Source organism: Bos taurus, chromosome 29, assembly GCF_002263795.3.
Source record: "Bos taurus isolate L1 Dominette 01449 registration number 42190680 breed Hereford chromosome 29, ARS-UCD2.0, whole genome shotgun sequence".
In the NCBI taxonomy this organism is placed as follows: domain Eukaryota; kingdom Metazoa; phylum Chordata; class Mammalia; order Artiodactyla; family Bovidae; genus Bos; species Bos taurus.
The window spans coordinates 18171158-18197369 of NC_037356.1; the positions used below are offsets into that span (position 1 = coordinate 18171158).

At 40.5% G+C, this 26212-nt stretch overlaps 2 protein-coding genes across 8 annotated transcripts in view; one reads left to right on the forward strand and one right to left on the reverse strand.

Annotated features, from left to right (window-relative positions):
* The window catches only part of AAMDC (adipogenesis associated Mth938 domain containing), a 34626-nt gene extending 16254 nt beyond the window's left edge, over positions 1-18372 (reverse strand). Inside the window, exons 1-3 of one of the 5 annotated variants that reach the window (XM_059882967.1) lie at positions 17304-17362; positions 9433-9521; positions 8524-8673 (exon numbers count right to left, since the gene is read on the reverse strand). In XM_059882967.1, the coding sequence (XP_059738950.1) occupies positions 8524-8655 (132 nt within the window). In that variant the 5' untranslated portion in view covers positions 8656-8673; positions 9433-9521; positions 17304-17362. Of the gene's footprint in view, positions 1-8523; positions 8674-9432; positions 9522-17249; positions 17363-18282 lie in introns of those variants that run through there. The other 4 variants (XM_010820831.4, XM_010820833.4, XM_005226708.5 and 1 more) reach the window with 4 other exon arrangements.
* Positions 17504-26212, forward strand: part of RSF1 (remodeling and spacing factor 1) — a 148931-nt gene continuing 140222 nt past the window's right edge. For all 3 annotated transcript variants that reach the window (XM_010820856.4, XM_005226727.5, XM_002699063.6), the window contains exon 1: positions 17504-17960. In XM_010820856.4, coding sequence (XP_010819158.1) covers positions 17774-17960 — 187 coding nt within the window. In that variant the 5' untranslated portion in view covers positions 17504-17773. The remainder of the gene's footprint in view (positions 17961-26212) is intronic.

Here is a 26212-nt window from a genome sequence, read left to right on the forward strand (position 1 = left end):
CCAGGTAGGTAATAAACAACTAGGTGTCTGGATCAAAACAATGAGTGCCTGAAGTTCAAAACGAAGACACCATAATGAGACCACTAGGAGGGGTGGACTCACAATATAATTGAATTCCATACCTCCCCAGGTACACAACCCACAAAATGGAGAATAAATATGTTACACATCTTTACATACAAAAGTGAGAGTTCTGAGTCCCATGTAGGCCTTCCAGCCCAGGGTTCCAGCACCATGAAGAGGACTTGGTTTTGAAGGCCAACAGGACTTGAACACAAAAGTGCATCAAGACTGAGAGAAATAGAGACTTCACCCTTAAACGGTGTACACAAAATTTCACACATACCTGGACCAAGGGCAAAAGCAGTAATTTGATAGAAGACTGGCCCAGACCTTCCTGCTGGTTTTGGAGGGTCTCTTGGGGAGTGGGGGAAGGGAGGCCCTGGGGACAAAGACCCTGGTGGCAGAAACATCAGGGCACATTTATTTGCATGAGCTCTCCTGGAGGTTGATACCTTCACACATCAAAACCTGGTCCCACAGAACAGCCTGTAGGCTTCAGTGCTAGGATGTCTGAGGTCAAGCAACAGATTGGCTGGGCACACGGCCCCACCTATCAGCAGACAGGCGCTGCCTGTAGACTTCCTGAGCCCACAGGACATGCTTCTAGACAAAGCCCTGCACAACAGAGGGTCAAGACCCAGCTCAACTCTCTAGGGGGCAGACACCAAAACAAGAAAACCTACAGTCAGTCCTGCAGCCTGCAAACTGAGTCTGTAAATGCAGCCCGGACACTACCTTGGGACCAGCTGGCCCCTGGCCCTTGAGAATGGAGTGTACTTCTGGGACACACAGGATTTATTCTATACAGGGCCACTTTTTTTTCCAAGGTGGAGAAACATAACTAACCTACCACATACTTAAAAATACAAATAGCAATGTAGAAAAAATGAGGAGACAGAGGAATATGTTTTGGATGAAGGAATAAGATAAAACCCCAGAAGAAGAATTGAGATAAGCAACCTACCTGAGAAAGAGTTCAGAGTAATGATCTTAAAGATGATCAAAGAACTTGGGAGGAGAATGGATGCACAGAGAGAGAAATTAGAAGTTTTTAACAAAGAATTTTAAAATGAAACAGAATTAATAAACAATAACTAAAACAAAAAACACACTAGAAGGAATCAATAATAGACTAAATGAAGCAGATAAATGGATCAGTGAGCTGGAATACAGAGTAGGGGAAATCACCACTGCCAAACAGAAAATAGAAAATGAAAAGAAATTAGGACCGTTTAAAAGACCTCTGAAACAACATCATACCCACTAATATTGGCATTATAAGGGTCCCAGAAAGCAAAGAGAGAAAGAGCCTGAAAAAAAATATGAAGAGATAATAGCTGAAACCTTTCCTAACCTGTGAAAGGAAAGTCACCCAAGTCTAGGAAGCAGAGTCCCATACAGGATTAACCCATGAAGGAACACATTAAGACATATTGTAATCAAACTGACAAAAATTAAAGACAGAATATTAAAAACAAGGGAAGAGCAACAAATAACATACAAGGGGACTCCTATAAAGTTATCGGATTATTTTTCAGCAGAAACTCCATAGGCCAGAAGGGAGTGGCACGATACACTTAAAGTGAGGAAAGAGGAAAAACCTATAACCAAATAATACTCTACCCAACAAAGCTCCTGTTCATATTCAATGTAGAAATCAAAAACCTTACAGATAAGCAAAAGCTAGAAGAATTCAGCACCAACAAATCAGCTCTACAACAAATGCTAAAGGATCTACTCTAGGCAGAAAGAAAAGGCCACAACTAATAACAAGAAAATTATGAAATGGAAAAGCTCATTGGTAAAGGCAAACATACAATAAAGGTAGGAAATAATCCACACACAAAGCTACTAGGGAAGTTAAATGGACAAAAATAGTAAAATTATTTGTATCCACAATTAAGTGGCTAACAGAGACACAAAACAATGAGATGTAAAATGCTGCTACTGCTAAGTCACTTTAGTCATGTCCGACTCCGTGCAACCCCAGAGACGGCAGCCCACCAGGCTCTGCCGTCCCTGGGATTCTCCAGGCGAGAACACTGGAGTGGGTTGCCATTTCCTTCTCCAATGCATGAAAGTGAAAAGTGAAAGTGAAGTCGCTCAGTCGTGTCCGACTCCTACCAGGCTCCTCCGTCCATGGGATTTTCCAGGCAAGAGTACTTGAGTGGGGTGCCATTGCCTTCTCCGAGGTGTAAAATATATAATATCAAAAAAGTAATTTTTGGCAGTCCAGTGGTTAAGACTGCACTTCCACTGCTGGCAGCATGAGTTTAATCCTTGGTTGGGGAACTAAGGTCCTGCATGTGGTGTGACATGGCCAAAAAAAGAAAAAACCAAAAAGTAATTGTGAGGGGAGGGGAGTACAAATGCAGGTTATCTAAAATGAATTTGAAATTAAGAGGTCAGCAATTTAAAACAAGCATAGATAAATAGATAGGTAGATAGATATGGGCTTCCCAAGTGGCGCTAGTGGTAAAGAACCCGCCTGCCAGTGCAGGAGACATAAGAGATATGGGTTCAATCCTTGCATTGGGAAGATCCCCTGGAGAAGGGTGTGGCAACCCACTTCAGTATTCTTGCCTGGAGAATCCCATGGACAGAGGAACCTCTTGGGCTACAGTTCATAGGGTCGCTAACAGTCAGACATGACTGAAGTGACTTAGCAGTCACTTCATATCAGTCAGTTCAGTTCAGTCGCTCAGTCGTGTCCGACTCTTTGTGACCCCATGAATTGCAGCACGCCAGGCCTCCGTGTCCATCACCAGCTCCTGGAGTTCACCCAAACCCACGTCCATCGAGTCGGTGATACCATCCAGCCATCTCATCCTCTGTTGTCCCCTTCTCCTCCTGCCCCCAATCCCTCCCAGCATCAGAGTCTTTTCCAGTGAGTCAACTCTGTGAGGTCACTCAATCCAGTGAGGTGGCCAAAGTACTGGAGTTTCAGCTTCAGCATCATTCCCTCCAAAGAAATCCCAGGGCTGATCTCCTTCAGAATGGACTGGATGGATCTCCTTGCAGTCCAAGGGACTCTCAAGAGTCTTCTCCAACACCACAGTTCGAAAGCATCAATTCTACGGGGCTCAGCTTTCTTCACACTCCAACTTTCACATCCATACATGACCACAGGAAAAACCAGTGGTCTGGTTTGACTAGACGGACCTTTGTTGGCAAAGTAATGTCTCTGCTTTTGAATATGCTATCTAGGTTGGTCATAACTTTCCTTCCAAGGAGTAAGCGCCTTTTAATTTCATGGCTGCAGTCACCATCTGCAGTGATTTTGGAGCCCAGAAAAATAAAGACTGACAGTGTTTCCCCATCTATTTGCCATGAAGTGATGGGACAAGATGCCATGATCTTAGTTTCCTGAATGTTGAGTTTTAAGCCAACTTTTTCACTCTCCTCTTTCACTTTCATCAAGAGGCTTTTTAGTTCCTCTTCACTTTCTACCATAAGGGTGGTGTCATCTGCATATCTGAGGTTATTGATATTTCTCCCGGCAATCCTGATTCCAGCTTGTGCTTCTTCCAGCCCAGCGTTTCTCATGATGTACTCTGCATAGAAGTTAAATAAGCAGGGTGACAATACACAGCTTTGACGTACTCCTTTTCCTATTTGTAACCAATCTGTTGTTCCATGTCCAGTTCTAACTGTTGCTTCCTGACCTGCATATCGGTTTCTCAAGAGGCAGGTCAGGTGGTCTGGTATTCCCACCTCTTTCAGAACTTTACACAATTTATTGTGATCCACACAGTCAAAGGCTTTGGCATAGTCAATAAAGCAGAAATAGATGTTTTTCTGGAACTCTCTTGCTTTTTCCATGATCCAGCAGATGTTGGCAATTTGATCTCTGGTTCCTCTGCCTTTTCTAAAACCAGCTTGAACATCTGGAAGTTCACAGTTCACGTATTGCTGAAGCCTGGTTTGGAGAATTTTGAGCCTTACTTTACTAGCGTGTGCGATGAGTGCAATTGTGCAGTAGTTTGAGCATTCTTTGGCATTACCTTTCTTTGGGATTGGAATGAAAACTGACCTTTTCCAGTCCTCTGGCCACTGCTGAGTTTTCCAAATTTGCTGGCATATTGAGTGCAGCACTTTCACAGCATCATCTTTCAGGATTTGGAATAGCTCAACTGGAATTCCATCACCTCCACTAGCTTTGTTCGTAGTGATGCTTTCTAAGGCCCACTTGACTTCACATTCCAGGATGTCTGGCTCTAGGTGAGTGATCACACCATCGTGATTATCTGGGTCGTTAAGATCTTTTTTGTACAGTTCTTCTGTGTATTCTTGCCACCTGTTCTTAATATCTTCTGCCTCTGTTAGGTCCATACCATTTCTGTCCTTTATCGAGCCCATCTTTGCATGAAATGTTCCCTTGGCATCTCTAATTTTCTTGAAGAGATCTCTAGTCTTTCCCATTCTGTTGTCTTCCTCTATTTCTCTGCATTGATCGCTGAGGAAGGCTTTCTTATCTCTCCTTGCTATTCTTTGGAACTCTGCATTCAGATGCTTATATCTTTCCTTTTCTCCTTTGCTTTTCGCTTCTCTTCTTTTCACAGCTATTTGTAAAGCCTCCTCACACAGCCATTTTGTTTTTTTGAGTTTCTTTTCCATGGGGATGGTCTTGATCCCTGTCTTCTGTACAATGTCACGAACCTCTGCCCATAGTTCATCAGGCACTCTATCTATCAGATCTAGTCCCTTAAATCTATTTCTCACTTCCACTGTATAATCATAAGGGATTTGACTTAGGTCATACCTGAATGGTCTAGTATGTATATAAATATATAAAAGCCTCACAGTAAACAAAAATCTCTGATATACACACAAAAAAGAAAGGAATCCAAACATAACACTAAAGACAGTCATCAAATCACAAGAGAAAAGAGCAAAAGAAGAAAGGGGAAAAAAGACCTCACAAACAAATCCAAAACAATTAACAAAATGGTATTAGGAACATACATCAATAATGACCGTAAATGTAAATGAACTACATGCTCCAATCAAAAGACATAGACTGGCTGAATAAATACAAGTAAATAAAATAAATACAATACAATAAATAAAAATAAGACCCATATATATGCTGCCTACAAGAGACTCATTTCAGATCTAGAGACACCTACAGATTGAAAATGAGGGAATGATAAAAGGTATTCCATACAAATGGAAATAAAAAGAAAGCCAGAGAAGCAATACTTATATCAGATAAAGTAGACTTTAAAACCTGCTGGAATTTCCCTGGTGCTCTAGTGGTTAAGACTCTGAGTTTCCACTAAGGGGGCAGAGATTTGATCTCTGATTGGGGAACACAAATCCTGCATGCCACGTGGTGCAGCCAAAAAATAATAAAAATTATAAAAGTAAATAAATACTGTTAGAAAGACATAATCAAAGGGTCAATTCAAGAAAAAGAAACAACAAATTTAAAAACATAGGTATTACTCAAAATAGGAACACCTCAATATATAAGGTAAATGTTAACAGACATAAAAGGAGAAATTAACAGTAACAGAATAATGGGGTCTTTAACACATCCCACTATCCCATTATCACTTCTGTGATCACCTTGAAAACCAACAACCTGGAATCACAGTGAAAACCATCAGCTTTGCAATCACCCAAGATAGAATAATGGATTAAAGCTCCTTCAAATGCCCATCCCCAGAGAACTGTCATTATTTAACCTGTGTGGTGGTTCCATGGAAGACCTCACTCATAGACTTTATTTGATCTAAGTTGGAGCTCACCAGTGCAAACCATCTTTTCTCCTGGAGAAGGCTGTCAAAAACAGTCAGAGACAATTGTTTAACAGTGCAGCTGCCTGAGGTAGTAGACAACATGGCAAGTGAGAGGTTCTGAAAAACTAACATGAAAAGAATAAAAAATGAGATGTTTATAGGAGGCTTTGAAAAGCTCAGATATGAACCTTGGTATTGAAAAGGCCATACACATGTCCAGGGTTGTACATATGCCCAGAAATCACCTGAGAAGGCCGTAAGGTCACAATTCTAGGTAACTTTGAGAGTCTTCATAAGCAAGGATCAAGCAGAGTTTTAAAGTGTCTGGCTAAATGTTGACTGCATACCCCAAATTTCATACAGAGTCCCTTAAACCAAAGTAAAACACTTACTGGTTTCAAGCATATAAGGAAACTTCTGTCATTGTACCAGGAAACCATATCTAAAGAATTAAAGGATAGTGTAAGAATGTATCTAACTGGAGAAAAACAATAAAGAGATAGAAATTATTTTTTAAAGGAAATTCTGGAGCTGAAAAGTACAATATTGAAATGAAAATTACACTAAAGGGGTATAACTGTAGGCAAGAATCAGCAAAACTGAAAGATACGTAAATTGAGATGATCCAATCTGCAAAAAGGGACAGAAAAATGAATGAAAATAATGAAGAGAGCCTCAGAAACCTGTAGGACACCAAAAACCTCTACCAAAAACACACAAAAAGCCCCCACAACATACCCCCAACAGTTTTCACAGAGGATGAGAGATAGAAGGGGCAGAAGGAATATTTGAAGAAGTAACTGGTGAAAATTTCCCAAATTTAATGATGAACAACAATCTACACATTTATGAAGTTCCATACATTCCAAGCAAAATAAACTCAAAGAGATCCGCATGTACTGATAGATGTATCATAGTCAAGCTGTCAAAAGCTAAAGAGAATTTTGAAAGCAACAAGAGAGAAGTGACTTGTTGAGTCCAAGGAAACCTTAATAACATTTAATTTCTCATTAGTAACCAGTAACATCAAAAAAAGTGGAATGATGTTTTCAAAGTATTGCAAGAAAAACACTTTCAACCACAAATTGTATATCCAGCAAAACCATCCTTCAAAATCGAAGGATCAACTTCCATCATTAGAGCACGAGGAGCTCCACTACCCACACTTAAAATTATTAAAACAAACAAACCAAAAAACATAACCTAAAAAGAATTTGTTTTAACCCCAATCATTCAAACACTATGGAAAGGGGCTTCCCTGGTGGTCTGGTGACTAAGACTTTGCCCCAATGCAGGAAGCCCTGGGTTCAATACCTGTTCAGGGAACTAGATCCCACATGCTGCAACTAATAGTTCCTACAACCAAGATCCTGCACAGCCAAATAAATATATAAATATTTTTTTAAAAAAGACTTTTGGAAGGCCCAAAGAGTAAAGAGCAAATTAAGAAATAAGTATTTAAGAAAAAAATAGAAATATTTGGTAGGAAAGGTGAGAATCTGATACTTTAAGAAAGACTGCTACCTGCCTCCCTCCTCCTAGTCCATTGAGGTGGAAACTCACTTCAGTCTGCTGCAGCCAAGGGCTATTCCTTGTCTCTGCTACCAGCTATAAGACCTTCTTCCTGGAAGAATCAGGATATCAGTGCTTATGATACTGCCTGCAACTATCTATTGCTTAAGCCAAGTCCCATGTGAGTGTGGAGGGTGAGTTGAGGGTTCCCTTCTTTTAACCAACCTCCACTCACAGAATGGAGACTCTATTTTGAGCATGGTACACTGAGAATACTGGAGGAAGTATAATGGAAATGCAACTTCAAATCACAATGAGATAACATTTCACATTAACTAGGATGATACAATCGGAGAAGGCAATGGCACCCCACTCCAGTACTCTTGCCTGGAAAATCCCATGGATGGAGGAGCCTGGTAGGCTGCAGTCCATGGGGTCGCTGAAAGTCGGACACAACTGAGCAATTTCACTTTCACTTTTCACTTTCATGCATTGGAGAAGGAAATGGCAACCCACTCCAATGTTCTTGCCTGGAGTATCCCAGGGACGGCAGAGCCTGGTGGGCTGCCGTCTGTGGGGTCGCACAGAGTCGGACACGACTGAAGCAACTTAGCAGCAGGATGATATAATAAAAGCAAAGCCAAGCAAATAAGAGTAAGTGTTGGTGAGGAGGGACTTAGAAAAATTGAAACCATCATAAATTCCTAACATCTATAGTGTAAAATGGTACAGTTAATTTGGAAAGCAGTCTGGCAGTTCCTCAAAAGGTGAATCACAGAGTTACCATATGACCTAGAATTTCCAGTCCTAGGTTGTACTTAAGAGAATTGAATGAATTTGTTTATTTGAAATGTCTAGAATAGGCACATCTATAGAAACAGAAAGTAATAGTTGTCAGGAGCTGGAGAGAGGGAAGAAAGAATGACTGCTAATGGTTATGAGCTTTCCTTTGGGATGATAAATATGTCCTAGAATTAGTAATGGTAGTTACGGTGCAAGGTTATGACAAAAAGTCAATTGTATTTCATATTTTAAAAGTTTAATGGTGAGTTTAGTGGTATGTGTATTATATCGAGAGAGAAAGAAAGAGGGAGAGAATGAAAGAAATAGTTACTTTTCACTTGGAACTTGGTCATTAAGGCTTAGGAGTTTGGAAATTACTTGGCCAGCCTTACACAGTTTCAACCAGACACTAATAGCTTACCTCAGTTCCTGTTTCTCTCCAATCCCAATCCCGACTTCCCCCTGGCCACACTTTGCAATCCTTATAGATTTTTGTAGAGCCTTGTACTTTCATTTGCCCCCATGAGAGCGAAGCAATTTCAGGGGATGACATAAGGAACTTAACTGAACTCTGAAATTAAAGGAAAAATATAATTAATCAGTTTTAAAGTAAGTTTGAAACAGCTCCAAAATACTGGAGCTAAACTATAAATAGAATATATTTTAAAATATGCTATATACAAAATATAGTAAGCCCTGGTCCTCTATGAGTTAAGAAGCATCTTTGTCATTTATGTAGTTGTCACGTCTTCTGTAAAGGCCTAAAAAGTGAAATGTTATTCTTGGGATCCTGACTCATCCAACCATGGAAACTAGATACTACAATTACTTCTCAGACTCTGGAGAGAATTCTCAGGATATTTTTTGAAAGATAAAATTAAAGGTGAATGGACTTCCCTGGTGGTCCAGTGGTTAAGACTCCACACTCCCAATTCAGGGGGCATGGGTTTGATCCTTGGTCAGGGAACTAAGATCCCACATACCATACTGTGCAGCCAAAAAATTAAAAAGTAATTAAATAAAGGTAGAGATTTACTTCAGCATGATGTAATGAGGAGGTTGACAAATCCTTTCCCCCAAAGCAAGGATAGAGCTGGACAAAACTATCAAAATAATGATTTGGCACTCCAGAAATATAGACATACTTCAAACTGAAGAAATGCCTATTTGTGAAAACTAGTGAATTTCAGATAAGAACAGTAAGATATTTTGTTGTTCTTGCCTGGGATTACACCCATACCCCTACATCAGTTCTGTTGGCACAGAGGTTCAACTTGACTGGGGCAGGGCATGAAAACCAAGTCTTGTTGCTAAGGCAGAAGAGGCTTACTTGATTTAGAGCATAATCTGTAATTCTGGTGATCTCAATGGCAAATAAACATGGATGGCAGGTGGCTCTGCTTCTTCATTATTGTGAGCCTATTTGGAGCAAACAATTGGATTGTCAGAGTAGGCCAGGATTGAAAAGGAATTCCCAGAGGTGATACAGCCAAGGGTGCTGGATAAGCTTTCTAGTATCCAGAGTGGAACAAAGGCTGTGAGCATATGCATCAAAGACAGGAATAGGCCTAAATCATGGAAATGTCTGGGCTAATGGAGCCTATAGAACATACAAAGTGAAAAGGTAATGGGGCTCTGGAGGACTCAGAAGAATATGAGAACCAGGAAGGAAATGAAAACGGCCTGAACACTGAATGTACTCCCCAGCACATACGGATCGGATCAGTAGAGAGGGTAACTCCTATTGGCTTGAGATGTTTGAACACAATCTTTGATTAATCTTTGGCTGGACACTATGCTATACAGGCGCAGAGGAGACCCCTAGGAAGCCAAACTTAAAAATGAAAACAAGGGGAATTCCCTGGTGGTCCAGGAGTTAGGGCTTGGCGCTTTCACTGCTGGGGCCCAAGGTTCTCCCTCGCCACAGAGTTCCCACAAGCCTCACGGCATGACCAAAAGAAAAACAAAGAAGAAAAAAAAAAAAGAAAACAAAACAAGAAAAAAAGAAAGAAAAGCCCTTAATATAGATTTCAGTGGCTACACATTCCATGGGAGACAGAATTCCAGATTTAGTTTAGGCTAGTGACTACACAGAAACAAATAAACTAAGAACAATGGTGTAGGGGAAGAATCCCAATTCAGACTTTCTATAGCACAGGGAATTATAGCCATTGTCTTGTAATAACTGTTAGTGGAGTATAATTTGTGAAAACACTGAATCACTATACTTAAAAACTAATATAATGTTTTAAAAATTATGATGACAATGACTCAGTGAATATAGAATTTCTCAATAAAGAGACATTTCAAAAAAGAATCATCTAGCATTGATAAGTACAGTAACTAAAAGGGGCTTGTATCACTTGGGGTTCTCCAGAGAAACAGAACCAGTAGACCATATATATTAACAGATTTATTTCACAGAAGTGGCTTATACAATTGTGGGGGCAGGCTGGCAGATCGCTGACTCTTAGGCAGAAATTGTCACTGCAGTATTGACGTGTTACTTCTTCCTCAAGGAAACCTCACTTTTCCTTTTAAGGTCTTTCAATTAATTGAATGAGGGCTTCCAAAAGTACTGAGGATCATCTTCTTTATTTAAAAGTCAATTAATTGTAAATGTTGACTAGGCCACAAAACACCTTCATCGGTTCAGTTCAGTTCAGTCACCCAGTCGTGTCCAACTCTTTGCGACCCCATGAATTGCAGCATGCCAGGCCTCCCTGTCTATCACCAACTCCTGGAGTTCACCCAAACTCTTGTCCATTGAGTTGGTGATGCCATCCAGCCATCTCATCCTCTGTCATCCCCTTCTCCTCCTGCCCCCAAACCCTCCCAGCATCAGTCTTTTTCAGTGAGTCAACTCTTCGCATGAGGTGGCCAAAGTACTGGAGTTTCAGCTTTAGCATCAGTCCTTCTAAAGAACACCCAGGACTGATCTCCTTTAAAATGGACTGGTTGGATGTCCTTTCAGTCCAAGGGACTCTCAAGAGTCTTCTCCAACACCACAGTTCAAAAGCATCAATTCTTAGGCGCTCAGCTTTCTTCACAGTCCAACTTTCACATCCATACATGACCACTGGAAAAACCATAGCCTTGACTAGACGGGCCTTTGTTGGCAAAGTAATGTCTCTGCTTTTGAATATGCTATCCAGGTTGGTCATAACTTTCCTTCCAAGGAGTAAGCGTTTTTTAATTCCATGGCTGCAATCACCATCTGCAGTGATCTGGGAGCCCCCAAAATAAAGTCTGACACTGTTTCCACTGTTTCCCCATCTATTTCCCATCAAGTGATGGGACCAGATGCCATGATCTTAGTTTTCTGAATGATGAGCTTTAAGCCAACTTTTTCACTCTCTCACTTTCATCAAGAGGCTTTTTAGTTCCTCTTCACTTTCTGCTATAAGGGTGGTGTCATCTGCATATCTGAGGTTATTGATATTTCTCCCGGCAATCTTGATTCCAGCTTGTTCTTCTTCTAGCCCAGCATTTCTCATGATGTACTCTGCATACAATATACAGCCTTGACGTAGTCCTTTTCCTATTTGGAACCAGTCTGTTGTTCCATGTCCAGTTCTAACTGTTGCTTCCTGACCTGCATATAGGTTTCTCAAGAGGCAGGTCAGGTGGTCTGGTATTCCCATTTCTTTCAGAACTGTCCACAGTTAATTGTGATCCACACAGTCAAAGGCTTTGGCATAGTCAATAAAGCAGAAATAGATGTTTTTCTGGAACTCTCTTGCTTTTTCGATGATCCAGCAGATGTTGGCAATTTGATCTCTGGTTCCTCTGCCTTTTCTAAAACCAGCTTGAACATCTCGAAGTTCACGGTTCACGTATTGCTGAAGCCTGGCTTGGAGAATTTTGAGCATTACTTTACTAGTGTGTGTGATGAGTGCAATTGTGCGGTAGTTTGAGCATTCTTTGGCATTACCTTTCTTTGGGACTGGAATGAAAACTGACCTTTTCCAGTCCTGTGGCCACTGCTGAGTTTTCCCAATTTGCTGGCATATTGAATGCAGCACTTTCACAGCATCATCTTTTAGGATTTGAAATAGCTCAACTGGAATTCCATCACCTCCACTAGCTTTGTTCGTAGTGATGCTTTCTAAGGCCCACTTGACTTCACATTCCAGGATGTCTGGCTCTAGGTGAGTGATCACACCATCGTGATTATCTGGGTCGTTAAGATCTTTTTTGTACAGTTCTTCTGTGTATTCTTGCCACCTGTTCTTAATATCTTCTGCCTCTGTTAGGTCCATACCATTTCTATCCTTTATTGTGCCCATTTTTGCATGAAATGTTCCCTTGGTATCTCTAATTTTCCTGAAGAGATCTCTAGTCTTTCCCATTCTGTTGTTTTCCTCTATTTCTTTGCATTGATCATTGATCACTGAGGAAGGCTTTCTTATCTCTTCTTGCTATTCTTTGGAACTCTGCATTCAGATGCTTATATCTTTCCTTTTCTTCTTTGCTTTTCACTCATAGCAGCACCTAGATTAGTGTTTGATCGGATTAACTGACTACTATAGCCCAGCCAGGCTGACATATAAAATTAACCATGTCTGAGTGTGAGTGTGAAGTCACTGTCGTATCCGACTCTTTGCAACCCCATGGACTGTAGCCTATCAGGCTCCTTCGTCCATGGGATTTTCCAGGCAAGAATGCTGGAGTGGGTTGCCATTTCCTTCTCCAGGAGATCTTCCCGACCCGGGGATTGAACCCAGGTCTCCCAGATTGTAGGCAGATGCTTTAATGTCTGAGCCACCAGGGAAGTGCTAACCATGTCTACCCCTTGGTAATTTGGTACCTATATACCTGTCCTTAAATTGTATTTAATCTCCAAATAAAGACAATAACAAGTGATATTTCTACCTAATATTAGTAACTACTTATCCATTTTTTAATGTATTATATAACAAAGGACATAAACATTGTTTTTGGTTCTATGGGAGGAAGACATAAGTTTATAAAACATGATTCTTGATGAACAGTTAATATTACACTAGAGAGAGAAGATGTGCAATTCATTATAAAATTTTCTCTTTTTTTTGAAACCAGGAAGGGTGAAACTTTCAACTCTATTGATCATTTAAAACACTGTTTAGGATGTTCTGGGTTCTTTGCACTTCCATATTAATATTAGAACCAACTTACATATTTCTATGGAGAAGGAAATGGCAACCCACTCCAGTGTCCTTGCCTGGAGAATCCCAGGTACGGGGGAGCCTGATGGGCTGCCGTCTATGGGGTCGCACAGAGTTGGACACGACTGAAGCGACTTAGCAGTTAGCAGTACATATTTCTACAAAAAAGCCAACATAACTTCTCTTTCGGTAAAAATAATTATTTCATCTGAGAAATAATTCATCAATTTCAGCCATGCTTTTAAGAAATAAGGATAGATGCTAACTGTTAAGAAAAAAGATGGTAAGACATTTCCAAAAGTGATTCTTCAACGAACAGAATTCTATGCAACAGAGAAGTCAGTTATCATTAAGAGAAAGAATCAGAAAATGGCTGGGTTAAATCTTGTTTATATTACTTCTTATTTTCATATATTTTCCTAAGAAACTATTTTGAAGAACATAAGATTCTTACATCTGTTGACACTGGCTTTTTCATTACATATAACACATACTTCTAAAAGTATTGTTTTAAAAGTGAGTTTTAACAAACCTAAGTAAAGATCCCCTGGAGAAGGGAAAGGCTACCCACTCCAGTATTCTGGCCTGGAGAATTCCATGGACTGTATGTATAGCCTATAAGGTTGCAAAGAGTCGGACATGACTAAGTGACTTCCACTAAGTAAATTTGTTCATGGGAATTCCCAAACTGGCTCCATGATCAAATCCAATTCACCTCAATAACATTTGCCAGGCTTATAATATCTGTTAAAAAAAATTGTGCAACAAATGCAAAGATAGTATGTTGGGGAGACAGAAATATGTGTAAATTATTCTGTTACAAGGCAGATTCTTATCAATGCAATTTGAGAAAATTGAAGGCTAAGTTATTAAATTTTAAAATTAAAGCATAATTATATTCAATTAAGTGCAGATATTATTGAGTTCAAAGATTTTCACAAATGTATAAACTTGCCAAACGTGATACCGAATGTACCTTGAAATTTCCCTTCTGCACCCTTCTAATCAATCCTCTTCTAAGATCAAAAGTAGCTTTTAATTGTTATTCCCACATATTAGACCTTCATGTTGATGAAATTGTAAGTACCTACTCTTTTGTGTCTTTCTTCTTTCACTCAAAATGTTTCTGGGATTCATGAATGTTATAATAGGTATCAGTGTGTATCACTGCTCAGACGCAGTAGTCTGTTGAAAGACTATATCACAATTTACTTACCCATTTTTCTAAAGAGCATTTATTGTTTCTTTTTGGTATTTTGAATAAACTAGTCATTAATTCTGAATGAAAAACTAAGGTTTTTTTTTTTTTCCCGTAACCCACAAATTATTTTGGCCCAAGGAAAGAAGAGATGTAGTATTATGGGTATTTATTATTTGTTTTTTTCTAAGAATAGACTTAGTGAACATCTGACCTAAACCTTGCTTTGTAATGAAACATCTCTTATCTTTTGGGTGGACATAACTTTTGATGCCCAAGGACTTTGTTCTAATGCCAGTCTTGATTAGAAAAGGCAGAAACTCTAACCTTATTTATCAGGCACCCTCCCCCACCTTGCGTAACAGTGTTAGCATTGAGAAAAGAAAAAATTATATAAAGCTGTTTTTTTTTTTGAAAGTTATTTTTACAATCCCTAGAGAGAGCAGGTGAGGTGCTGAAAAAGCTGAAAGTGAAGAAATAGAAAGAGGCAGGGGTAGTGTTATTAAATAATTAAGTCTTTCTTTTGGTTTGAAGGTTTTTTCCCCATCAAAATTCATTCATAAAGATACAATTTTATTTACTATTGTGTACCTGCCTTTCATTTAAAGTCAATTAAGTTATGATCTTATGAAGATTTTTGTATCTTTGCAAAACTGATGAGTTCAGGAGCCCAAGTCTAGAGTATCTCTTGGGAGTTTGAGAGTTCTACCAATATATTTTAGTTTTTGTTTTTTTTTAATTGAGGTATAGTTGATGTATAGTTTTAAATGTTTCAGGTACACAGCACAGTGATTCACAATTTTTAACAGTTATACTACATTTAAATTCACTATAAATTACTGGCTGTATTCCCTGTGTTGTACAATATTTGTTTTAGTTTAGTTGTTTCATTATGGTGTTGCTTATAACATTTTACCACATATTAAATTAAAACTTCTCTTTTGCTAGTATAATTCATCACCAAGAAATATTCTTAAAATGAGACTTTTCTTTTTTTAAAAACTTTTTTATTGTGGCAAAATATATATACCATAAAACTTAACCATTTTAGCCATTTTTAGGCACATAGTTCAATGGCATGAAGTACAATCACATTGTTGTGTAGACTTTATTTAATCAGTACTTCTTAAACTGGAATTCTCAAGAGTATTTGTAAATTTTAAAAGAACATTTTTTTCCTTTAAAAAGGGTTTATATATTATTCAGGATTAAGAATCAGTATTCTAGTTAATAAATTCCTCTTACAATATAGAATATTTTTCTCTTGATAAATGAGAATTCTTTCCTTGGTTAATAGTCTGACATAGAACATTATGGTTTTTCCCTTTTTTACCTAGAAATGTGGAACAAAATTTAATTTTTAAGATGGTAATCATTTTCTCTGTTCCCAATATAATTATTTGCCTATATATTTCTTTTGTTGTTCAGTTGCTCAGTCATGTCTGACTCTTTGTGACCCCCATGACTACATCAGGCCAGGCCTCCCTGTCCTTCACTATCTCCTGGAATGTGCTCAAACTCATGTCCATTGAGTTATGCCATATATTTATTTTCTTTTAATTATAAATTGTCCTGTGATTTATATTATATTTTGAAATTATTTTATTAAGTAGATACTATATAAATTTTAAATGCACACTGAAATTTTTGGCTCAAAGTAGTAAACTATCAATTACAAACAATTGAATACAATCTAAATTTTAGGGATTTTCTTCAATAGTAGCAACTAATTTTTAAAGTATTTACAATGTGCCAGGGGCTTCCCTGGTAGCTCAGTTGGTAAAGAACCTGTCTGCAATGCAGGAGACCCCGGTTGGATCCCTGGGTTGGAAGATCCCCTGGAGAAGGACATGGCTACCCACTCCAGTATTCTGGCCTTGAGAATTCCCTCGACTGTATAGTCCATGGGGTCGCAAAGAGTCGGACACGACTGAGCAACTTTTACTCACAATGTGCCAGGGCATTGTGCTAATCAATTTATTGTGAATTATACAGTAAAATCTTATGATGTAGGTACTATCATCACCGCCCCCCCACCTTCAGACTTTCAAAGAAATGAAAAAGTCTTCCCAATGTCGTGAAGCGGTTTTCTTAGGACTCAAGTCTTGCTGAACTCCAAGTCCAGACTCTTAACCATAATAATGCACATTATATCCCAAGCTACATATTCTGCTTTGCATTACTGATGGTTTTTCTGAGATTCTTTGTGGGAGAGTGCTCACTACTTCTCCCAACGAAGCAGAACTCTGTCTTCTAACAAACTTTTGCCCTTGCAACAAATTTCCTACCAGGTGTGCGCTCAGGGCAGTCCTAGTCCACCCTCGATCTTGGTTCCGCTACAGAGATTGGTCCCTAAGATCTCAGTCCTTAACAGGGCCCCTCGCCCTCCCACCCTGGCAAACTCAGGAGGGCCCAATCCTCTCAAACTTTGCTCCCTGAGAAGAGCCTGGTCCCTTCAAACCCCGGATTTCCTAACACGGCCCCAACTCCTCAGACTGGAGATCTCGGCAGAGTTTCGTTCCATCAGGCCCTCGTCCCCCAGTTCTCAGACACTGCTTTCAAGCAGGTGCAGTACTTGTACCTCAGCAAACTTCACAGAGACTCCTTCATTACAAAGGATCCATCCCAATCCCCAACTCAGGGCACCTCTCTACTTTTCCCCTCTCCAATTTTTCCTCAGAATAGCTTTTTTTTTTTTTCTATTCTGCTCTTTTTCTCCTTCTTATTCACTCTCCTCAACTTCCCTGACCATCTATCTGGTGGCCAGTTTCAGTTCCAGGAGTGACCCCCCCCCAAACTTACCCGACACCTTCCGAGGAGCGGAGATCTCAAACCGCTCCGTGCTTTACCTCTCACCTTTGCTCAGGCGATCTCCGCTAGACGCTCTCCCCCCTGACTCGCCCCGCCCGGAAAAGAATGTTTCGGCCAGTCTTCAAGCGAAGCCCCGCCCCCTTCAAGTCTATTGGTCTTTGCCCCCAAAAGTCCCGCCTCCCGAGCTTCCAGCCCCGCCTCCCTGCTCCGCAGCCCTTGTTTTCATTCCCCCTGTCACACGAGGCAGTGGCAAGCCCGAAGTGGGAGGAGCGGGAAGAGGGCGGAAAGTGAAAGGCACGGAGCGCCTCTCTTTCCTCCGTCTGACTGGGTTCTCGACTGCTCTGAGACGCCGTTGTATTGTGGGATCGCGGCGCCGTGCCTGAGACGCCCGGATCCGCAGGGGCGCCCACTTGCTAGCGCCTCCTGTCGTCTGTAAGGTTGCCCTGCTGTTCCTCGGCACCCCAACTCCCCTCACCACCCCCATCGCCTCCTCCTCCTCCATCCTCCAGTTCAAAATGGCGGCGGCGGCGGCAGCGGCGGCGGCGATGGCTCCTCCGGGCTGCCCGGGTTCGTGTCCCAACTTCGCCGTAGTCTGCTCTTTCTTGGAGCGCTACGGGCCGCTGCTCGACCTGCCTGAGTTGCCGTTCCCGGAGCTCGAGCGGGTGCTGCAAGCTCCGCCGCCGGACGTCGGCAACGGAGAAGGTAAGCGAGGGGGCCCGAACGCCCGGCGGGAAGCGGCCCTGGCTTGCTCCTTCTCTCTGCTCCCCACAGACACCCCGGGCCTCCGCGGCTCTGTCCTCCCGCTGAGGCGCAGTTCCGCGCGGCCCGTCTCCTCCGCCCAGCCCCCGGGGGTCTCGGGCAGTGGGGAGGCGGGGCGGAGGCCCCGTAGGGCCAACTCCGCCCGGCGCCCGGCAGAGGTGGGGGCGTCGTGGTCTAGGTCTGGGCGCGGGGGATGAGGGGGGGTCATTGTGCTGATCGGCCGCACCGGGGGCTGCTACCCCGCGGTGGGGGCCAGGTCCCTTACCCCTTCTCGTTCTCGTTGGCGGAGGAAGGGGAGCGCAGGTTCCGGCCAGCTTTGCGCTTTTCTCCTCTACCCCTCCCTCGCTCCCTCCCCTCCTCCCACCATCCTCCCTACTATCTCGGGGGAGGCTGGGCTCGTCTTCTCCGGGCGCCCCTTTCTCTCCCTCCACCTGGGTGGGCGGGGGCCAGAGGACACTTCATCTCTCCCTCCCTCTAGTGGGAACTCCCCCGAGAGAGAGTCGGCTCCGGTCTCCTTTCCCTTCCCCTCCAGGGTCGGTTTAACCCCCAAAACTCCTTCTTCGGGAGTCGGGAGGTTTGCTGCTCCTTCATAGGAAGGGGGTCCTCTTCCATTCTCACTTTGGGGGGTGGGTGGTGGTGAAGTCGGTTTTGCTTCTCCGCTTTGGTGGGCAGAGGGTTAATTTCTCCTCCCCCATAGTTTTTCTCCTCCTCCCTGCTCCCCCCCTCCCCCAAATAATAGAAAAGCATCTCTCCACTTTTCCAGTCCCTTCCCCCTTCATCCTGGCAGTAAGGCTTAGGGGAAGAAGTCGCCCTCCCATTTGAAGGGTAGGGTGGGGTGTTTAGTATGTAGGATGGAGGAGGGGCTCAGACGGAGGGGGAAACAGTTGAAGAAGGTGCTTGTTGCTCATGTTTCTCTCTCTGGTGCCGCCGGTCTATTATTGGTGTTCGCAAGTGGTGCTCCTTCCACATAAGGCCACCGCGCGGGTGCAGGGCGCATGCTCTGCCCGGCCCCATTGAAACTTCCTGCTGCTGCTTGCTGCTGGTGGTTCTTTTCGCTGGAGCATCTCCGCGCCGCGCCTGCTGCCTCCAGCCCTCACTGAGCGCGTACACTCAGTCCCTGTTTATTCCCGATCTTTCCTCTCTTTTTCAGAGAAAGGTTTTTTGTTGTTATGGTACTCTGAGCATTGCCTTTATCTGGGAACAGCCCTTGGCTGAAGAAGAAACGTTGTCCAAATAGGTCCTTTTTTCCCCTTTTTGTCCGTACTAGGTGGCCACAGTGTGGACTAGGTATTGTGCGAAACAGATAGCTATTTCCTTTTCAAGAAATCAGGGTGTTTTCAATTCTCCATGGGAATGAAGTTTCTGTTAGTAGAATATATGTACATTGCTAGAAAGAGCCCAAGTGTGAAGTTGTCCAAAATATAACCTAGAGAGTAAATTATGTTATGGCTACCAGACTCACATGAATACAGCAATTATGGTACAGGCATATATCTCTCCTTACCTGCCCAAATCTACTCTACCGTTAAAAAGCTCCGGCAAATAAAAGGTTACATTATATAAAGACTTCCTGCAGAATTTCTTGAAAAGTTAAACTCCCCAATGTAGTTAGAATTTGATGGTTATCAAATTGTATTTATATTTTTTATGGAAATAGTCATTTTGAAGGACATATGCCTTGTTAGTTACTTTTAGGATATCTTGGGAAATGATGGTAATGTATCTATAAGAAAAATGTGGGAATTTGAGGAAAGGTACTGCTGGTAACTTGTTTTTGGAATATATGATATTTCAACCAAGTTGAAATGCAAGCATAAACTTTATGTCATGGCACTGTATTTTGGGTGGTATATAAGATTGCTTGACTCTCCATTCCTAATAAGTGTTTTGGCCTCTGCATTTGGCTTTTGTTAGAAACAAGAAAAAAAATATCAGGGTCAGTCTAATACTTCATGTTACTTTCTAGCTAGTATTGAACAGTGGGTGACTAAGTAAAAAATGAGAAATAATGCGCGCCAAAAGAATATACCAGTGGGTTCAGCCACGCATTATTGTTGGTAAAGTTTCAACTATGATAATAGATTTTGTCATCAGTTGATCTAAGAATAATAATCAGTGTTACCCAGTTCAACATACTTGGCAAATGAAGTCTCTGCAGGTGAAATGCTGTGCAGGGAGGAGACTTCCAGGCCTTTGGTGATGGTTAACCTACTTGTAATAATTGATAATACTGCTCCAACTAAGAATGTTTGAACTGAGTCTTGGAGTTGTGGTGTACTAGAGTTAAAAGACATTGGATATAGTTGAACTAAATGTTTTGCTGATTGTCTCAGGACAGCTGAATCAGCCTCTTGAATAGTGTAATATTAATATGTAGTTTGTGGGGGAAATTACTTAATTTCTGTGGATCTGGTTTCTTGAGGAAATGGAGGTAATATCTGAGGATCAAATGAAATGTTTCAAAAGTCCTATCATAAACCAAGTACATATATATATATATATATATATATATATATAATTTTTATTTTTTTTTTTGCCCTACTACACTCTGTGTGTATTCTATTTCCCCTACCAGGGATTGAACCTGGGCACTGTAGTCAAAGTGCCAAGTTCTAACCACTGAACCCCAGGGAATCCCTGAAATACTGTTGTGCTACAAATTTTATTAAAGGTATTTATGAGGTAACAGACACAAAAGTGCATTTGGACTGAAAATATTAATTTTTAGCATGTCGTGAGAAAGGACTTTAAGCACAGTATAATGTTGAGCCTTTGTGCTCTTGGGGGATAGTCTTTGTTATAATCAAAGGAGTTTTGCTCTGTATACATTTTAATATTCTTAAAAGGCAGTTCTTAGTGCTGTTGAAAGAACCCTATTGTATAAAACTTGGTTTTTCCTGGTGTAATTATACCTTAAAAAGTTTGTAAAGTGTACTCTTCTGAGTTGCCAGTTAAATATTTTTCACCTAGTCATTTATTGTGGTAGGTATATTGATACCATAACATCTTTGGAAAAGACCATTTCTGTATGTTGTTCTTGTTTAGGCACTTTATGAACTTTCCCTTAAGTTTTTGTTTATAAGTCTTATTTTGACATTATGGCTTCAGCTTCGAATGCTTCCTTTATCCCCTACAGTGTCAATTATTACTTTTTACTTTATTTTAAAAAATCTTTATTTATTTGGCACACTGGGTCTTAGTCATGGCATACAGAATCTTCACTCTTCATTGTGGCATGAGGGATTTTTAGTGGCATTTGGGATCTAATTCCCTGACCAGGGATCGAACCCAGGCCCCTTACATTGGGAGTGCAGAATTTCAGCCGCTGGACCACCAGGGAAGTCCCAAAGTTGGTTTTATAAACTACTTTTTTAGTCTTAAGGATATAATAATAGCTACTACTTGCTGAGCATTTACCGTGTGCAAACATCTCCTTATTCCTCACAGCTACACTCTGAGGTTGGTACTGTTATTCCCATTTGGCAAGTGTAGAAACTAAGGTTCAAGAGGTTGATTCAGCTGTTCAGTGCCCAAGCTTATATAGTTTTTGCTAGAATCTTATTTAGATTTCATAGTGATATTAATTAGAATAGGAAAAGGGTGTGCCAACTGACACTGTAGCCCTCCCAGTTCTGCGTCTAATGTAGCCTTCCCAATTCTGTGCTCTGTATGGACTTCACCAGCGTCCTCTTGATGACTGGTGGTTGATCAGGACGTATGAATATAACTAAAAGTTGACATTGACTTTGTGGAATTACCAACATCCAAGGCTCCCCGGTATATTCCCTCTTCTCCAGAGGACTTTCTTCTTCAAGAGGAAAATATACTTTTCCATCCTTTAAAGGTAGTCTTAGTATGGGTACTGATTGAGAAATTATATTTATCTAATAACAGTCTACTAAGCTGTGTATGGATATGGTTGACCGAGTTATTGTATAGTACTAAATAAGTTGATCATTAGGTTTTTGGTTTGTTGGGGTTTTTAAATTTTAATTTTTAGAGCTATTTTAGGTTTGATTTGTGTTTTGAGTTTTTTAATGATTTGAACTTTGAACTCTTGTGGTCAAAATGTCAAGTATTTATAAAAGGATATACTTTTTTTGTTTTAACTAGAGTTGTGACTGTAACTTAATATATTCTCTTCTGTTAGTGATAACTGAATTGTGTGACAGTAGTTTTTAGGTTCATTCATAAATTAGAAAGATAACTTTACTGTAACTGGAGTCACCATCTGTTACTTTGAGCAAAAGATCTTACCAGGTACATGTGCCAGGAGTTGCATGGATCCACAGTGGTAGATTGTTGGTGGTAGCATTGCTGGAACCAGAGCCTTATCTGGTTGAAATGTCCAGTTTCAGTTCTTCTACCTTTGAAAGAAGAGATGTTCTTTACACATTTATTAGAAGGAAAGAGAGAAAAGTATTTCTTTCTCATCATTTCCTCATCTATATCATAGAGTTGAGGTAATCAAAAATTATAGAGGATTGGAGGAAGGTTGTTGACCTTGTCCCAGAACTGGAGGTACTAGGGAAAGAAGGAATCTGGAAGAAGCACAAGCTGGAATCAAGATTGCTGGGAGAAATATCAATAACCTCAGATATGCAGATGACACCACCCTTATGGCAGAAAGTGAAGAGGAACTAAAAAGCCTCTTGATGAGAGTGAAAGAGGAGAGTGAAAAAGTTGGCTTAAAGCTCAACATTCAGAAAACGAAGATCATGGCATCTGGTCCCATCACTTCATGGCAAATAGATGGGGAAACAGTGGAAACAGTGTCAGACTTTATTTTTGGGGCTCCAAAATCACTGCAAATGGTGACTGCAGCCATGAAATTAAAAGACGCTTATTCCTTGGAAGGAAAGTTATGACCAACCTAGATAGCATATTCAAAAGCAGAGACATTACTTTGCCAACAAAGGTCCGTCTAGTCAAGGCTATGGTTTTTCCAGTGGTCATATATGGATGCGAAAGTTGAACTGTGAAGAAGGCTGAGTGCCGAAGAATTGATGCTTTTGAACTGTGGTGTTGGAGAAGACTCTTGAGAGTCCCTTGGACTGCAAGGAGATCAACCTGTCCATTCTAAAGGAGATCAGCCCTGGGTGTTCTTTGGAAGGAATGATGCTGAAGCTGAAACTCCAGTACTTTGGCCACCTCATGGGAAGAGTTCACTCATTGGAAAAGACTCTGATGCTGGGAGGGATTGGGGGCAGGAGGAGAAGGGGACGACAGAGGATGAGATGGCTGGATGGCATCACTGACTCGATGGACGTGAGTTTGAGTGAAGTCCAGGAGATGGTGATGGACAGGGAGGCCTGACGTGCTGCGATTCATGGGGTTGTAAAGAGTCAGATACGACTGAGTGACTGAACTGAACTGAACTGAATGAAAACTGACTTTCTTGTTGTTTTAATTACTAAGTTTGCCTTGAAATTTATCTGTTGTTAAATTCTCAGTAAAGAAGAGAAGCATTTATTAGCTACGTCTTTTGCTTATATGTATAGTGAATATTTGCTATATTTTAATTACAGTAATCATTATGGTGATTATTTATTTTAAAAAATACCCTCTTTATTTTTGGCCACTCGGCTTGTGGGATTTTAGCTTTCAGATCAGGGTTTGAACCCAAGTACTTGCTGATGAGAGCACAGAGTCCTAACCACTGGACTAGGGAATTCCCTATGGTGATTATTTAAAGAAAAAACTTAAACCTTTCCTTTTTTAAAAAGTTTATTTATTTTAGTTTTGGCTGACTGTGTTTTTGTTGCTGTGTGCGGGCTTTCTCTAGTTGTAGTGTGCAGGGTCTGCTGATGCGCGGGCTTCTCATTGTGGCTTCTCTTCTTGTGGAGCGCAGGCTCTGGGTGTATCAGGCTTCAGTCATCCAGTGTGGGCTCAGCTGTTGTAGCTCATGGGCTCTAGAGTGCCAGCTCAGCAGTTAGGGTGCGCGAGCCCAGCTGCTCCACCGCATGAGAAGTCCTCCTGGACCAGGGATTGAACCCATGTCCTCTGCGTTGGCGGATGGACTCCCAATCACTGGACCACCAGGGAAGTCCTGTACCCTTCTTTTAAGGATTTTCTAATCTAGTAAGAAGTAAGTAGCAAAACTGAGATTGAGTTACCATCACCATTCAAACACTTACTTTTTTCCTGTGGGATTTTATCAACTGAAGTTAGTAGTCTATGAATTCTAGTCTATAAGTTAATGGACTGAAATTATCTCTGATAACTTTATGGTGAGATGTACAGCCTCATACAGTGTGGAAAAGTTGGAACAATTCAGACCCAAAGTACATGTTGACATGAATCATGTATTCAAGAAAGGTATTTATGTGTGTTCCTGGATTTAAAATTTCTTTGACTCTATCCTTGGTGGTTATAGTCATATATATATATTTTTTAATAGTCTTAATATGCTGTGTCTGAGTATTTTTCGTTTTATTTTGTTTTCTGTTTTTACTTTTGTGGCAGATCCCATTACAAAGGGTATCAATGTGTTTTCTACTTTTAATTTTAGAATTTTTGAAATATCTATTGCTTGAGAGAATAAGCTGGAGCCTCATTTAAAAAAAAAGGATTATAGATTCTTTCAACAATTGTCAGTTGATTATGTACTGTGTGCCAGATGCACTGTACATGCGTGATACATTAATGAGCAAAATAGATAAGATCCTTGGCCTTATGGAGCTCACAGTGTAGCAGCAAAGATAGACAATGAAGCAGTGATTTTTTTTTTAAGTTATTATATGGGCAAGTATACTGTATATGCTGAAATGATTCATATTTTTAGTGAACTTTGTTAAGCTTGCTTAATTTGCCTAACTCTGTATTTATCCTATCTCTGTGCTTTTTTTTTTCTATATTTGTACAATTTTATCTTAATAATTTTCTGGATGGTGTGATTAATAGGTTTTTATTTTTCTCTGTGTCTTACATTTTTCCACATTTCACTTTCAGTACTAATTATGTATGTCTTCAGTAATCACAAAAAAAATTATTTAAAGGTAGTCTTATGCCAGAAGTGAAATGGATGAAAGTAGTCAAAAGGTATAAAATTCCAGTTATAAAGTAAACCATGGAGATATAATGTCTAGGATGGTAACTATAGTTAATAATACTGTTTTATATGTTTGCAACTTGCTGAGAGTACATCTCAAAAGTTCTTACTGCAGGAAAAAAATTTATAACAATGTAGTGATTATAAATGTTATAACAATGTAGTGATTTATACTATGTTAACTTTTGCTCATTTCACAATATATATAAATATTGTATCACGTTGTACACCTGAAACTAACATGGTGTATGTCGATCATGGGCTTCTCTGAATGGTTTCAGAGGTAAAGAATCCACCTGCAGTGCAGGAGCTGTAGGTTCAATCCCTGGGTCCAATCCCTGGGTCAGGAAGATCCCCTGAAGAAGGAAATGGCTACCCACTTCAGTATGCTTGCCTGAGAAATCCCATGGACAGAGGGGTCTGGCACACTATATATAGTCCATGGGTCACAAAAGAGCCAGACACAACTTAGCAACTAAACAACAACATGTCAATTATATCTCAAAAAAAAAAAAAAAAGAATAAAGAAAATTAGTTTTATAAGAGGGTTTATCAAAGAAAAAATTGAGTTGCTGCTTTATTTACTTTTAATTTTGAATTATCTCTCACCATGAATATTACCATCATTCACCCAAGTCTGCCAAGTCTGAAGGTATGAAAGGTTGTTTCACATCTTTAATGCCTTTTCTTCATCCTCCTATCTGAGTTGAATATTCTTCTCCCTTTCCTTTCCTGCTCACTGTACTCCTGCCCATCATTAATCTGATCTTTAAGGACCAAATACACATGTGAAATTTATTCTGCTTCCTCTGTCTCTCAAGTTAACTATTTCCATCTTTTTACTTCAGCATGTGCCCTGTATTCACAACACTTTCTGCACATAGTCTAGCCTCTTAAGTTTCTTGAGGGCAGGGGTAGTGTTTATGAAATGAATAGTTTTTTCTGAGTTTATTATAAGACCATATTGTGTTCTAAAACTTAATTTTAGAACTAAATCTTGTTTAAAGTAAACTTTTTTTTTTTTTGCTGACCTCTCTCTGAGATTCTGTTTTTATTTTCTTTAGATGTATACCCAGAAGTGAGATTGTTGGCAGGATCAATCATATCTCAACCACTACTTGTTTCAAAGTCTTTCTGAGGTGAT